General features: G+C 42.5%; 1 protein-coding gene across 2 annotated transcripts in view; it reads right to left on the bottom strand.

The window, feature by feature from the left end:
• Window positions 1-6302: 6302 nt before the first annotated feature.
• Window positions 6303-14893, bottom strand: part of efemp1 (EGF containing fibulin extracellular matrix protein 1) — a 77214-nt gene continuing 68623 nt past the window's right edge. For both annotated transcript variants that reach the window (XM_033025175.1, XM_033025174.1), the window contains 3 exons: window positions 10394-10517; window positions 7895-8087; window positions 6303-6765 (listed from right to left, as the gene is read on the bottom strand). In XM_033025175.1, the coding sequence (XP_032881066.1) occupies window positions 6604-6765; window positions 7895-8087; window positions 10394-10517 (479 nt within the window). In that variant the 3' untranslated portion in view covers window positions 6303-6603. The remainder of the gene's footprint in view (window positions 6766-7894; window positions 8088-10393; window positions 10518-14893) is intronic.

Here is a 14893-nt window from a genome sequence, read left to right as displayed (position 1 = left end):
GTATGAGGTGCTGAACTTTTGGAGGCCAAAAGCAAGGAGAAAGTATAAAATAAAGGCAAGTCCCTTAACAGCATTTGTACAGAAGGATCTCAGGGTCCAGGTCTATAGCTCCTTGAAAGTGGAAACACAATTAAAGAAGGTGTAATGGTACGCTTGCCTTCATCAGGCATTAAGTATAACAGTCGGGAAGTCATGTTGCAGCGATATTGGACATTGGTTAGGCTGCATTTGCATTATCGTGTACAGTTCTTGTCACCTCATTACAGGAAGGATGCGGTGGGTATGGAGAGGGTGCAGAAGCAGTTTACCAGAATGCTGCCTGGATTAGAAGGAATAAACTACAGCGCGAGGTTGGACAAACTTGGATTGTTTTCTCTTGAACTTAGAAGACAGAGGGTAGTAGTGGAAGGGTGATATTCTGACTGGAGGTCTGTGACCCATGGTGTTCCGCAGGGATTATTGCTAGAACCTCTTCAGTTGTTTATGATATATTTAAATGTCTTGGACATAAATGTTGATCGAGTGGTGGGTGCCAGGAACGCCTAGCCAGCTGTGGGGTGGAAGCAGATATGATCATGCCATTTAAGCTTTTCGACAGGCATGTGGATATGTCGAGTATAGAGAGAGCTGGACCGTGTGCAGGAAGAGGTGTGCATTTTGTAGTATTTCAAGGTCAATTACCAAATATTTAGAATGTCTGTAAGTGTTAGAAAATATAGTTGTGGAGGATGCACCATAATACCACCATTTTTGCTAAGAAAATTATATCTTCCTGCATCTAGCCTGTCCAACCCCTTAAGAATGTTGTACGTTTCTATAAGATCCCCCCTCAATCTTCTAAATTCTAGCGAGTACAAACCGAGTCTATCCAGTCTTTCTTCATATGAAAGTCCTGACATCCCAGGAATCAGTCTGGTGAACCTTCTCTGTACTCCCTCTATGGCAAGAATGTCTTTCCTCAGATTAGGAGACCAAAACTGTACGCAATACTCCAGGTGTGGTCTCACCATGACCCTGTACAACTGCAGTAGAACCTCCCTGCTCCTATACTCAAATCCTTTTGATATGATAATTATGATAAATAGTTCTCATTGATGAATTTTAAGGCAGTCTGCATAACTCAACTGATGGATATTATTCCTTCAGAAGTGAATATTAACATGTGGTAAAACTTTGAACACTGCAATCAACATACAATGTTTGCACAATGTCTTTATTTCGGTTATTTGCTACTTAAAACAATGAACTACATATTAAATATAGAATGATGTGAAACCTACCAGAAAATTAACAACTGGGAATTATGCCCTACACGTGTTAAAGTTTACTCTTTAAGAATAAAAGCTAAATAAATTATTGCAGAAGATTGAAATAGAAATATAAGCTGATCGAGTTACAGATAAAAGAGAAAGAGGAGACACATGTGCAGCAGAAATATTTTGTTGCAAAATCTATGTTACTCAGGCCCCTTTGTGATATACTGTACAGTACGTTTCCAAATTTCTGTGAAATATGGATAAGTTTGAGTAAAGACAATTCACCTTTCCGGTGAGAAAGAGAGAGAAGTAGAAAGAGAGAGAGGAGAGAAAGAGAATGAGGGAGAGAGAGAGAAAGATAATGAGAATCTCAGAGGTCATCAAGGCATGATTAGCAAGTTTGCAGAAAGGACTAAAGTGGGTGGTATTGTAGATAGTGGATGGATGGCAACAATTGGCGCAGGATCTTGATCGGTTGGGCAGGTGGGTTGAGGAATGATTGATGGAATTTAATACAGAGAAGTGCGAGGCGTTGCATTTTGTGGTCTAACCAGGGCAGGACCTACACAATGAATGGCAGGGCTCTGGGGAATGTTGTGGAGCCGAGGTATCTAGGAGTATAGGTACACAGTTCAGTGAAAGCGGCAACATTAGATAAACAGGGTGGTCAAGAAGGCTTTCGACACATTGGCCTTCATCAGCCAGAGTATTGAGTATAGAAGTTGGGAGTTATCATGTTCACAGTTCAGTGAAAGCGGCAACATTAGATAAACAGGGTGGTCAAGAAGGCTTTCGACACATTGGCCTTCATCAGCCAGAGTATTGAGTATAGAAGTTGGGAGTTATCATGTTACAGTTATCTCAGAAATTGGTGAGGCCACATTTAGAGTATTGTGTTCAGTTTTGGTCACCATGTTACAGGAAAAAATGTTGCCAAGCTGGAAAGGGTGCTGAGAAAATTGACATGGATGTTGCCAGGTCTCTAGGGCCTAAGCTGTAGGGAGAGGTTAAGCAGGCTAGGACTTTATTCCTTGGAGCGCAGGAGGATAAGGGGTACATGATCATGAGAGGAATAGATTGGGTAAATGCACAGTCTTTTGTCCAGAGTAGGGGAATCGAGAACCAGAGGACATAGGTTTAAGGTGAGGGGGAAAGATTTAGTAGGAACTTGCGGGGTAACTTTTTACACAAAGGGTGATATGTGTATGGAATGAGCTGCCGAAGGTGGTCGTTGAGGCAGATACTATCATAATATTTCAAAGACATTTGAACAGGTACACGGATAGGATAGGTCTGGAGAGATATGGAATGGAATACTTTATGGAATACTTTATTGTCACATGTGACAAGGCAGTGAAATTCCTTGCATGCATACCCAATGTATACAAATAGCAACCACTGACAGCGCAGACAAAGTTACAAAGTATGGCGGATCCTCTTTAGTTCTCCACCCTCCCCCCCCCCCACCCACAGCGGTTTCCCAATGCTGGGTCCCAATTGTCCTTTGTTCTCCCCCCTCCCTCCCCAAGTGGGGAACAAGTGGGATCAGTGTATTTGGTCGTTGTGGGCAAGTTGGGCCGAAGGGCCTGTTTCCATGCTGCATGACTCTATGTCTCGAAGATGTGCTATATAACAGGCAGACCAAATAGTAACAGTGACAGATATCTAGACTTGGGTAACTTACCTAACCTTAGCTGCCTGACTGTCAGATACATTTTAGTACTTTTGTCATTGATTCTTTTACCAGATTTTGTCAGAATTCTCTCACCAGATCTGTTGTGCTGAAGTACCAGGATTTAATTGAGGCAATAATGAAGAACCGCTGATAGGTTCAACTCAGGCTTGTGTACAACTTGGAAGGGAACCGTTTTGCAAGTGGAGTTTACGTCAGGGAGAAGCCAAAACGTTGCCTAAATGGTTAATTGCAATGCATTTTGGAGATGATGGTTTCTGTGCACCAGGGGTGGAGAGAATGAATGCTTAAGGCCATGGATGGGGTTCCAATCAAGTTGATGCCTTATCCAAGATGATGCTTAAAGAGTTGTGCGCATCCAGACATTCACACCTGACAGGCAGCAGTGTCAGTCACTGCAAGGCACCCAATGTCTTACCTGCTCTTGTAGCCAAGCTATTTTGATGGCTGATCTGGTGGGTTTTAAGTTCAAAGGTGATTCAGGATGTTGATAATGGGTTACATGGTGAGGATAATATAATTGGATGCCAAGGCTAGATAGAGGTTGGATAGGCTGGTGTGTAGCAGTGCTTCTTTGAATTGTAGGAGGCTGGGTGGTGATCATACTGAGGCGCACAAGATCATGAAGGGCACAAATAAAGTCAATGCTCACAGTGTTTTTCCCAGGGTGGTTGATTCTAAACCTAAAGGGCATAGGCCTGAGGTGAGAGGAGAGTGATTTAAGATAGACCTCAGTGGTAACTTAGAGGATAGTCTGCGCCTGGAATGAGAGATATGATTTGTTAATACAACTATATCAGGCTGAACAGTCTAATTTGGACACTGTTCCCCAGACATATGTTAGGAGGACTTTGTACGATTGTGTAGGAACCCCCTCCTATTCCCACGACTGACCTTTCTGAACTGGGCCTCCTTCACTGTCAGAGTGAGGCCCAATGCAAATTGGAGGAACAGCACCTCATATTTTAATTGGGCAGCTTACAACCCAGCGGTATGAATGTTGATTTCTCTCTTCAAGTAACCCTTGCTTTCCCTCTCCCTCCACCCCCCCCCCCCCATCCTTGTTCTCCGACCAATCTGACTGTCTTCCCGATTAAATTTTATCTTTTTATTGTCACTTTCCTCTAGCTAACAATTTCTCTCTCCTGACTCTAAAGGGCCTGTCCCACGAGCATGTGACTCCATGCGGCAAGCGCGACCTAAAGGGCCTGTCCCACGAGCATGCGACTCCATGCGGCAAGCGCAACCTAACGTGGTCGCTTGAGCCGTATGGCTCGCGGGGCCGGTCCCACTTCGATTGCCGGAGCCGTATGGAGTTGTGTGGAGCTGGTCCCGACATAGCGCGGGGCTCCAAAAAACTGTTCAAAAATTCCGCGCGGCAACGGCCTGCCGGCCCGCAGCCACCTCGACCGTACGCACCGCCTCGACGCCGTACGTCATGCGCGAACTTCCCGCGGACTTCGCTCGAACTTCATGTCACTCACTCGACCTCCGCGCGGCACCCGCTTCTGGTTTGGTCGCGCTTGCCGCATGCAGTCGCATACTCGTGGGACAGGCCCTTTAGGTCACGCTTGCCGCATGCAGGTTGCATGCTCGTGGGACAGGCCCTTCAGTCTGAAGAATGGTTTCGACCCGAAACGACACCCATTCCTTCTATCCAGAGATGCTGCCTGTCCCGCTGAGTTACTCCAGCATTTTGTGTCTATCAAGGTTGACTGGGCAGTGGGCACGTTACCTTGGTTAAATTCACAGTTTAGATAATTGCTGAGTGATTAAACAGTTTTATTTTTTCTCTGTTTCAACATAATAGTTATGGTATAACTAAGTACCATGCTTCCTCATTTCAGAGAGCATGCAAAAATCTATCGCAATAGGATTTGGAAAACCGTAAGAGAGAAGATAAGGCTAATCAGAAATATTTGTCAAAGATGTTTTATAAGGTGAAACCTCCCCAGGTATAGACTCGTGTAAAGAATACAACAGTGAACAGGAAACTGCACAGATATCAATGGTCGAAGTAAGACCAGTCATTTGATGAAGTCCCTCATGGTAGGCTAATCCATAGGATTAAGATGCATGGAATCCACTGTGACTTGGATGTTGGGATTCAGAACTGACTTACTCATGGAAGACAGAGGATTGTAGTGGAAGAGTGTTATTGTAGCTGGAGGCCTGTGACCAGTGGAGTTCCTCAAGGATCTGTGCTGGGGCCCCAGTTGTCTGTGATATATACAAACACATTGGATGTAAATGTAGATAAGTTGGTTAGTATGTTTGCTGACAACACCAACATTAATGCCGTCACAGTGAGGAAGGCTGACAAAGTATATAACAAGATATAGATCACCTACAAAAGTGGATGTAGAAATGGAAGATGCTGTTTCATCTGAACAAGTATGAGGTGCTGAACTTTTGGAGGCCAAAAGCAAGGAGAAAGTATAAAATAAAGGCAAGTCCCTTAACAGCATTTGTACAGAAGGATCTCAGGGTCCAGGTCTATAGCTCCTTGAAAGTGGAAACACAATTAAAGAAGGTGTAATGGTACGCTTGCCTTCATCAGGCATTAAGTATAACAGTCGGGAAGTCATGTTGCAGCGATATTGGACATTGGTTAGGCTGCATTTGCATTATCGTGTACAGTTCTTGTCACCTCATTACAGGAAGGATGCGGTGGGTATGGAGAGGGTGCAGAAGCAGTTTACCAGAATGCTGCCTGGATTAGAAGGAATAAACTACAGCGCGAGGTTGGACAAACTTGGATTGTTTTCTCTTGAACTTAGAAGACAGAGGGTAGTAGTGGAAGGGTGATATTCTGACTGGAGGTCTGTGACCCATGGTGTTCCGCAGGGATTATTGCTAGAACCTCTTCAGTTGTTTATGATATATTTAAATGTCTTGGACATAAATGTTGATCGAGTGGTGGGTGCCAGGAACGCCTAGCCAGCTGTGGGGTGGAAGCAGATATGATCATGCCATTTAAGCTTTTCGACAGGCATGTGGATATGTTGAGTATAGAGAGAGCTGGACCGTGTGCAGGAAGAGGTGTGCATTTTGTAGTATTTCAAGGTCAATTACCAAATATTTAGAATGTCTGTAAGTGTTAGAAAATATAGTTGTGGAGGATGCACCATAATACCACCATTTTTGCTAAGAAAATTATATCTTGACAAAGAAATACTTGAAACTTCACTTGAAATTCACGACATTCAGGCAGGAGTGAAAGTCAGTGCAAGTAGTCATTTTACAACAACATTTATACTTCCTATGAAATTGCTTTGTGAAAACAGAAGAGTTTGATATTGATTTTTATTGGGATTACTTTGTGCAGTTATAAAAATATTTCAAAGGCAACATTTAATATAGGAAGTACATTTTATTTGATAAGAAACAACTTTGTACATCATGATATTAAGTACTTAATTTTGGGCTGAATAGCAAACATTATAGAGCTTTATGCAGCTTTAAATATTAATTTCTAACGTATATTTACTTTAGTACGGTCATTATTGAAGGCACTTTGTACAAATAAAAACATAGAAATACAAAAGTGAAGGTTAAATTGAATGATAAAGCAACTTACATAATCAGACCAGAATGTTAAATGCTGTGGTAAGAAATGTTTTCCTTTGGCTGTATTTAATCACTGCTGCAAAATTAGAATGGATGAGGCCCCACGACTATTGTCAACTGCAGCACCGACACAGTTCGGTAGTTCATTATACTGTTGACTGTTTGCATCTCCAGATCTACAATGTACTCCTTTGGCCCTGTTAACGGCTTCACTAATACGAGCATTGCACTTACGTTACTTGTTTGCTGTGGGAGCACAAAATTATTAAATAATAAACAATGCAGTAAATTTCAAAATATGAAATATGAGACTTTTCATTTTCTACCCTGCGCATGAGTTAGGTGTCCTAGTAATGGAAAGCTAGAAGGGCAATATGTGTCTGTTGATTTCTACTCTTGCTGCACCTCTGAAGAGTGCCAGATGTTTCTTCCATTTCCCCTTCACATAATGGAAGGATAGTGGGGAGAGCAAAGAAAGAATCTTTCATGTAACCTGGCAAAACCTTTATAATGTTCAAATACATTCCTGCCTGTAATATGGGGGCATGTGTGCCATAAAGAGAAGTAAGTAGATATCAGTCAGCAGAATTGAAGTAACACATGATTCCAGAGAGACTTATTGCTGTTTGAATGACATGCCCACCTGTCAGTGAGCTATGTCACAGTCAGCCTGTTCAATCTCCATTTGCATCTGCCTCAGTTCCGTGTTGCTGCACCTAAGGCTAAAGGCTATGCTTATATTTAAATGAATGTTGTAATTTGCACATTTCAAAGGCACATTCTGGGTCAATTGCAAAAAAGTGGCACAATCGTGATTTAAAGATGCCTCCGCCGGCCAGCATGTCCCTCAGGTGTTGTGCTTGTGACAGAATGGATCAATATCACCTGTACACTATTTCTATGTTATCCCACTTTCTTATCCTACATACACTAGGGAATATTTACAGAAGCCAAGCGGGAAAGAGAGAGTCTATAGGGCTGGAAACTTCTCATCAAATCAATAATTGGTAGCTTCCAACAAGATTGGAACTTCTCAAGAAAGGTGGTAGAATCTTTAGTAAAATTAAAATCTTTTCCCAAGAGAGGCTGTGGGGGCAATAAATAATTATTTTAAGGAGACCTAACACCCACCCTAACACCCACTCCTATTCTATGAGTACGCATTATTTTCTGGCCCCTTTCAGCTGGGTACTAGAAAAAAACACTCCTGCTGATGAATGAATTCCAATTATAATCAAATTTTAGGACTGGCTCTCAGTTAAATAAAAAAAAAAGATGCTAATTACACTGATTCCCACAGGGAGCGTTGTGGTTATTATGCAGATTTTTGAGGAACATCTTTTTTATTCAACCAACATAAACATTTATTACTCACCCTCAAGTAGAACTCTCCTTCATTCCCAGAGCTGATTTGGAAGGTGTTGAAAGTATTGGGGTAGATACTTGTTGCTTGAATTTGGAAGATATCGGAGGGAACAGATCTATCAGATCGAATATTCATGTATTTGTACACATAGGAATAAGCCTGGTCACGGCAGGCTGCATTAGTTGCTAGACAAACACACCGACTGTAAGGGAAACAAGGGGAGTGACATTATTAAACACAGAACGTCTAAGTATATCTCACAATGTTCTTGCTATAATGCAAGAACATTGTTACTATTTAATCCTTATTTGATCCTGAATTTTTTTGTAAATGAATGCAAAGATCTGAACTTGAGGTGGGCCTTTTTTTTAAATGTCAGGAAGTCTGTCAATATCTCTGGGATATGCAGATGTGTATCAATAAATGGCACAGTGTCAGCCTCACAGCACCAGAGACCAGGTTCTATCTTGACGATGGGTGCAGTCTTTATGGAGATTGTACATTCTCCCTGTGACCGCATGGGTTTTCTCCGGGTACTCTGGTTTCCTCCCACTTTCCAAAGACGTGCAAGTTTGTATGTTAATTGGCTTCTGTAAATATTCCCTAGTGTATGTAGGATAAGAAAGTGGGATAACATAGAAATAGTGTACAGGTGATTGATGTGGATTTGGTGAGCCTAAGGCCCTGTTTCCATGCTGTATGTCTAAACTAAACTAAACTCTACACAGGTAAAAAATAAAGGGAATTGCAGATGCTGGAACAATGCTGGAAACACACAGCAGGTCAGGCAGCATCTGGAGAGAAAAACAGGATTGGTCAAAATCTGTTCTTTTCCACAGAGGCTGCCTGACCTGCTCAGTGTTTCCCACATCTTCTATTTTTATTATGCATAGGTGGAACTTGCTCACAAATTTAGCATGAATCTGGGCCCTGCCCTTTCTGTTTCTATGCTTCTATGTTTCTATGTTTCTGTTCTCTTATTAATAATGGACCAGACCAAAGTTTTCTCCCATGGATGTTTTTTTCTACTTCTAATTAAAAACATGTCACATCTTGTGAGAAAAGGAATTTCTACCTGAAATGTGAAGCAATTGATGTCCTATTAATTGATTGCAGTGCAATTTTGGTCAATTACAGATAGCAGTAGAATAAGGAAAATGAAAATATAGAAGGGCAATAAATAGTAAAGAGGAAGGTGAAATGAGTGATATTGAAGCCAGGGCAAAATAGATTTGCAGAAGGGGCAATGGGTGGCACAAAAAAAGGCAGAAGAATGAAGAGTAAAATGTAAAGTAAATTATGGCAATGTCAAGAAAAAGGAAGGGAAGCTTGCAATGATACATTTGTGGAGGCAGGAAGATAGGAAAGGTGGAATAGGCTTGGGAGGAGTCTCATTCTTTCCATGTGGGATTGGGAGAAAGATGCCGTCAACACTGAAGCAAGCAGGGGAGAGCGTGCTTGTAGTAGTGGGGGTGGGAGGCAGTGTGACCGCATGGGATAGAATTATGTTAATTTGAAATGTTGTGGCGCCACCTAGTGGTAAGGCCACTTACTGAGCGAACCCTCGACACTTGGGCTGGCAGGGCCACGTGACTGGTTGGTGGGAAGGAGTCATCACGTGGGTTAGGGGTGTGCCATGGTATATATATAGAGAGCCCTGGGAAAACCCTCCCCAGTCGCGTGTGTGCTGTTCTCTGTATTACCTTGGTAAAGATCACTTTGATTCACAAAGCGTGGCTCGCTATAATGTAATCATAAAAAACAACACCAATTGTTTCAAGAGAAGCAATAAGTAACGTGAAATGCTTTGGGGAGGATGTATTGTGTTAAATGTTGAGTTACTGCATGAGGTAATAATGTATTTCCATGAACTAGGTTGGAAGGGGCAATTGATTTGGCTGGATCCTTTGTGAACATTTATTAATCAAAATGTTTGTTCTTGTTTATTAGATGAATGTTTAAAGGTTCTATGGTGTACATTCCCTAAACTTTAAAATGTATCAGCATTAACATACAGGATGGATTGTATGGCAAGAACATAATGGGCTGAATTTTATGATTTTATTCTAAGAGGCCATTTGCAGTTAGGGACACCGAGCACTTGTTGAAAAGTAGTCTCTACGTTAGTGCAGGGATTGGTGACTGGAGAATACGTTTCAAAGGAGAAATTATGAACAATTGTCATTTATAGCCTTTCATAAATTAGTTTACAGTTGCTGACATTTTCAAATGCTGTTCTAAGTTCTAAGGTAAACATATTTGTTCAGCAATTTAGATTTACTTTTCTTTTTTCAGTAACAAATAGTCAATGACCTAAAACTCAGTTTGTCTACAATTGTTGCATGATCTACTGCCCATTCCCGGCAGCTTTGACTTTATTTCAGATTTCCAGCATCTGCAGTACATTACTTTTAAGATGCATCTTCCCACCTCCCTGTACAATGTAAGAGATGAACAAAGCCATTTGAAATTATTTTTTACGCAGTTGAAAAGTTTTTATATACTTACTTTTCAGCCATCAGAGTATAAGGCTCAAAGCATGGATTTTGAGGATAACATCTGGACCCGCCATTATAGTTCCAGCACTTTTCTTGTTCTTCACAAACATTTCCAGGTTCACATTCATTTATATCTGTTGCAAAGAAATAAAAAAGGAACATCCAATATACAAAGTGGAAAAGTATGATTAGTCTTGAATTGCAATGTCCTGACAAAGCTGTAATTGTTGTGCTGGGCCCCTGGGCCACTTCTAATTACTGCAGAGGCAGCAAAGCATTGTAATTCTATTGAACAATAAAACCACCAATTTGATATCAGCACCAGGTTTGAGTAATGTTGACATCCTCAAGGTATGTGCCATAATCCTTAAGTGCTTTGGTCCATAATTGGAGATTTACATTGATACAAACTCCCAACTCAACCAACTCCCAACTCTGGTACTTTACTAATATTGCACATTACGTCTTTGTGGCTTTCACTGTGTCCACTTTGTCTTGCAACACAGAGAGTTGAGGTGTAGATGATTTTTAAATCTGCGTCATAGTTTATTATTTTATTGTTTCTGCCTGGCAGCTAACCAAATTGAGAGGCTAGTTAGCCAATAGTTAGAAAAGTCTGCTGGACACAATCACAGCAGAATGGAGAGGGAGATGGCAGAATTTGTGGTGAGGACCAGGGTTCGTCGGCTGACCTGGGGATGGAGGTACATCAATGTTGGCTAGCTTGGAGCCAGAGGAATATATCAGTCCGTTGTGATGTTTAGTCCCACTTGTGATGGAAGATGCCAGGAAGACAGAGGAGAAAAGCACAATGATGTTGTCTTACAGGATTTATGTTACAAACCATTGGAATGCAACTTTTTACATTAACATGCAAATTGTATAAATGTTACTGCTTTTGAAATATTGATCCATTCTGTAACAGTCCACCTTTACCACCACTATCTTAATGTTATTCACCTTCAAATAACCGACTAGCTTCGAAGATCGTATCATTTCAACCTCACTGATCTGACCCAATAATCTTCACGTGAACATAAAATAAAATCACTCTCTCCTACATGATTCTTTACAAATTGAAAAGTTAGAACATAAATGCACATTCTATTTTAATACAACAAAGTTCAAAGAATATACATTTTTGTCCACTCATCTGCAAACCTACTGGAAAGAGCTCATTTGTCTGAGACACTTGAAAATGTCAGGAGGATTGAAAATTCAAATATATATTTTTTTGCTTTATGTTGTGAGCAGACATAACTAATTTCCTATTGGTGGCAGGATTGCTCAGTGGTATTGCCTTTGAGTCAGTAGATTGAACCTTGAACACTTAATTTAAACTGAAACCATTGGATGGAAAGAACTGATGCTGTATGTAAACAAGAGATTCACACAATATATATAATTCAAGATCATCTTTAATCATTATGCAAACTATAGCAGTACAGTAGCTCGTTAGTTGTCAGAGCATCCTGACTGCTTCCAGAACTGAGCAGTGTAGGAAGTGGGTGTTAATATAAATGATACAGTAAGGTGGGGTTAGTGATGCTAACCTATTATGATCGGTTGTCATGCATAAACTAATCTACACTGTACATTATTTTTTCAGTACCTGGGCTTCTTTGGCAAGAGTGACATTTAATGTTCACCCTTAATTTTCCACAGAAAGGTGTTAAAAACTGCCTTCTTAAACTGCTGCAGTACTTCCAGTAAATATATTTCCACGTTGCTTTTGGGAGTGCAGTGGCAATAAAAGAAAGGCGATATATTTCAAGGTCTTGGAAGAGAACCTGCAATCTGTGGTGTTTGTGAAATGCTATCAGTGTAAACTGGGCAAATAACTGCAGTGCATATTGTAGAAGGTATATTCTATAGCTATGGTATGGAGAGAATTAATATTTCCCTATTAGGGTAGGGAAATATTCTGATTGGGGTACCAGTTAAGTGGATTGCTTTTCCCTGGATGGTGTTGCACTTCTTGAGAGTCATTGGAGCTGCACTCATATGGACAAGTGGAGAGTATTTCATCATGCTGCTTACTTGTGCTTTACAAATGGCAGAGGGGCTTTGGGGTGTCAAGAATTGCATCAGTCATTGCCTAATACTTGGCTTGTGCTCAATGGCTGGATATTGCCGGTGGTTGCGTCACCAGTAATAATGTCATTGGAGATGTTGACTTTTTGGTCAAACATTAAACTAAAGCCCCTTGTGCCTGTGTCCATTAACCTAAAATAAAAACTGAAGATCTTGACAATATTCAGTAGGTCACATAACACTTGTAGCGAGAGAAACAAGATTAATATTTCCAGTTGATGATATTAACTGATAATCCAAGTACAGTAAAAGTAAATGTTCTAGTGTCTCGAGTTATATGCTTACCATAACTAAACTGCCAAAAATGGAATTGTAAGTATTTTCAATTCTCCACAAATGCTGTTACAAATTTTAAACTTTTGAGATTTCTTTCTTACATGCACTTATCTTTGTTTCTCTTTTAATCTAATCTCTTTATCCCTTGTTTTATTTCCCTTTATGTATCTGATTTGACATTGAATTAACCCATTCTAATTCATCCTCACCTTATTCCTTCCTTTTGTTCTCCTAACACATACATTCCATTGAATAAATAGATAAACATGGTCAAAATGTCTCCAAAATTGTAGATGGCCAAGTGATTTTGACATGCTGCTACCAGCTTTGAGCATCTTTGAGGGGCAAAAATTACATTAAACATGCATGAACAATTATAAATAATGGAGCATTCCACCAACCTGCACAATTTGTAGATTTCTGGCAAATTACTATATTAATTTTTTTTAGGTATACAGGTGCACAACCTTTTATCCGAAAGCCTTGGGACCAGACACTTTTCGTAATTCAGAAATTGTCAGCCTTCGGAATGGAATTTTTTTAGCGTAGATTTTAATGGCTGGCTCAGTGGTAGAGTGCTCGGCTCATATCCGCAAGGTCGCGAGTTTGCGCCTTGATCCTGGCAGTTACTCGGTCGCGAGTTTGAGTCTTCAATGTCGTTTTTTCTTGCAGAATAAATGTCTGTATGAAATGCAGTGTGTTGAATGAATTCCTGAATTTGTAAATGTGCCCGCAGCATTGAATCACCTCTCGCACTCATGTCACCCTAGTGGGGCTACATGCCCTTAGGCGGCCTAGCTCGGGGATTCTTGAATCCCCGAGCTAGGTCGCGAGTTTGCGCCTCGATCCTGGCAGTTACTCGGTCGCGAGTTTGAGCCTTCAATGTAGTTTTGCAGAATAAATGTTTGTATGAAATGCAGTGTAGGAGAGGTGTACTGACTGTGTGGGCAGAACTTTGGAAGTGATTGCCCACCAGTCTAAAAAGCCGCTGTGTCTCCCTGTCCCTGGGATAGCAGGGGGCGATCAAACAGCACAATACCCCCCTCCCCCTCCAACTCCAGAGGAATCTGCTCCCCGATGGACCGCTACGGCGACAAGTGGCAGTTTGCCCACAGCCCGAGCTGCGCCCCCTCATCCGCCACCCCAAGAACAAGACGTACCTTGCACACCATCAGCTTCTGCCCCTACGTGTTCCTCTGGAGTTGGAGCGGGGCTGGGCTGGAGTTGCTGCTGGCTGTGGGTCTCTGGGATCTCCGTGCTTGCAGTGGGCCTGGGGGTCGGTGTCCCGTTGGTCCTGACGTCTCCGGCCACCCCCCTAGACTGGAGCTGAGACTGGGAACTGTACCGCCCTTGCCCCTTCCCTCTGCAACTGCAAACAACCCCACTCTCCTGCAAGGGCGGTACAGTTCCCGGAGGATGGCAGGTGGCCGGAGACGTCAGGACCAACAGGAACCCGCTCCCCGATGGGCCCCTACGACGCCCCGAGCTGCGCCCCGTCATCCGCAACCCAGGTTCCTCTGTAGTTGGAGCGGGGCTGGGCTGGGCTGCTGTTGGCTGTGGGTCTCTGGGATCTCCGTGCTTGCAGTGGGCCTGGGGGTCGGTGTCCCGATGAGGGGGCGCAGCTCGGGGAACGGCTTCTGGTGGTCCTGACGTCTCCGGCCAGTTTGCAGTTTTCCTCTGGAGTTGGAGCGGGGCTGGGCTGGGCTGCGCTGCTGCTGGCTGTGGGTCTCTGGGATCTCCGTGCTTGCAGTGGGCCTGGGGGTCGGTGTCCCGTTGGTCCTGACGTCTCCGGTGACTGGCACTGACCTGCTGGTATCGCCGACGTGAAGACAGTGCAAAGCCCCCGCGCAATGAGCGGGGAGCTGGAGAGGGGAGGGAAGGGGTCACACACATGGCCGGGAAGCAGAGGGGTGTAGGTGGGGTGAAACTGAAGGGAGCGAAAATCTGCTGCTGCCTGCCCGCTGAGTTAAAACGTTCCCACGCAAGACTCACAATACACTGTGTATCGTGAGTCTACCGTGGGAACTTTTTAACTCAGCGGGCAGGCAGCAGCATATTGTCAATTATTAACCCTCCCGCGCAATATACCCTCACCTTCTCTTTTATGAATGGGGATTTAGTTCCCCTTTCTTCGAGGACC

The sequence above is a fragment of the Amblyraja radiata genome, chromosome 8 (assembly GCF_010909765.2).
Source record: "Amblyraja radiata isolate CabotCenter1 chromosome 8, sAmbRad1.1.pri, whole genome shotgun sequence".
NCBI lineage: Eukaryota > Metazoa > Chordata > Chondrichthyes > Rajiformes > Rajidae > Amblyraja > Amblyraja radiata.
The sequence above is the reverse complement of the archived record's forward strand: the minus strand, read 5'-3'. Positions and strand labels throughout refer to the sequence as shown.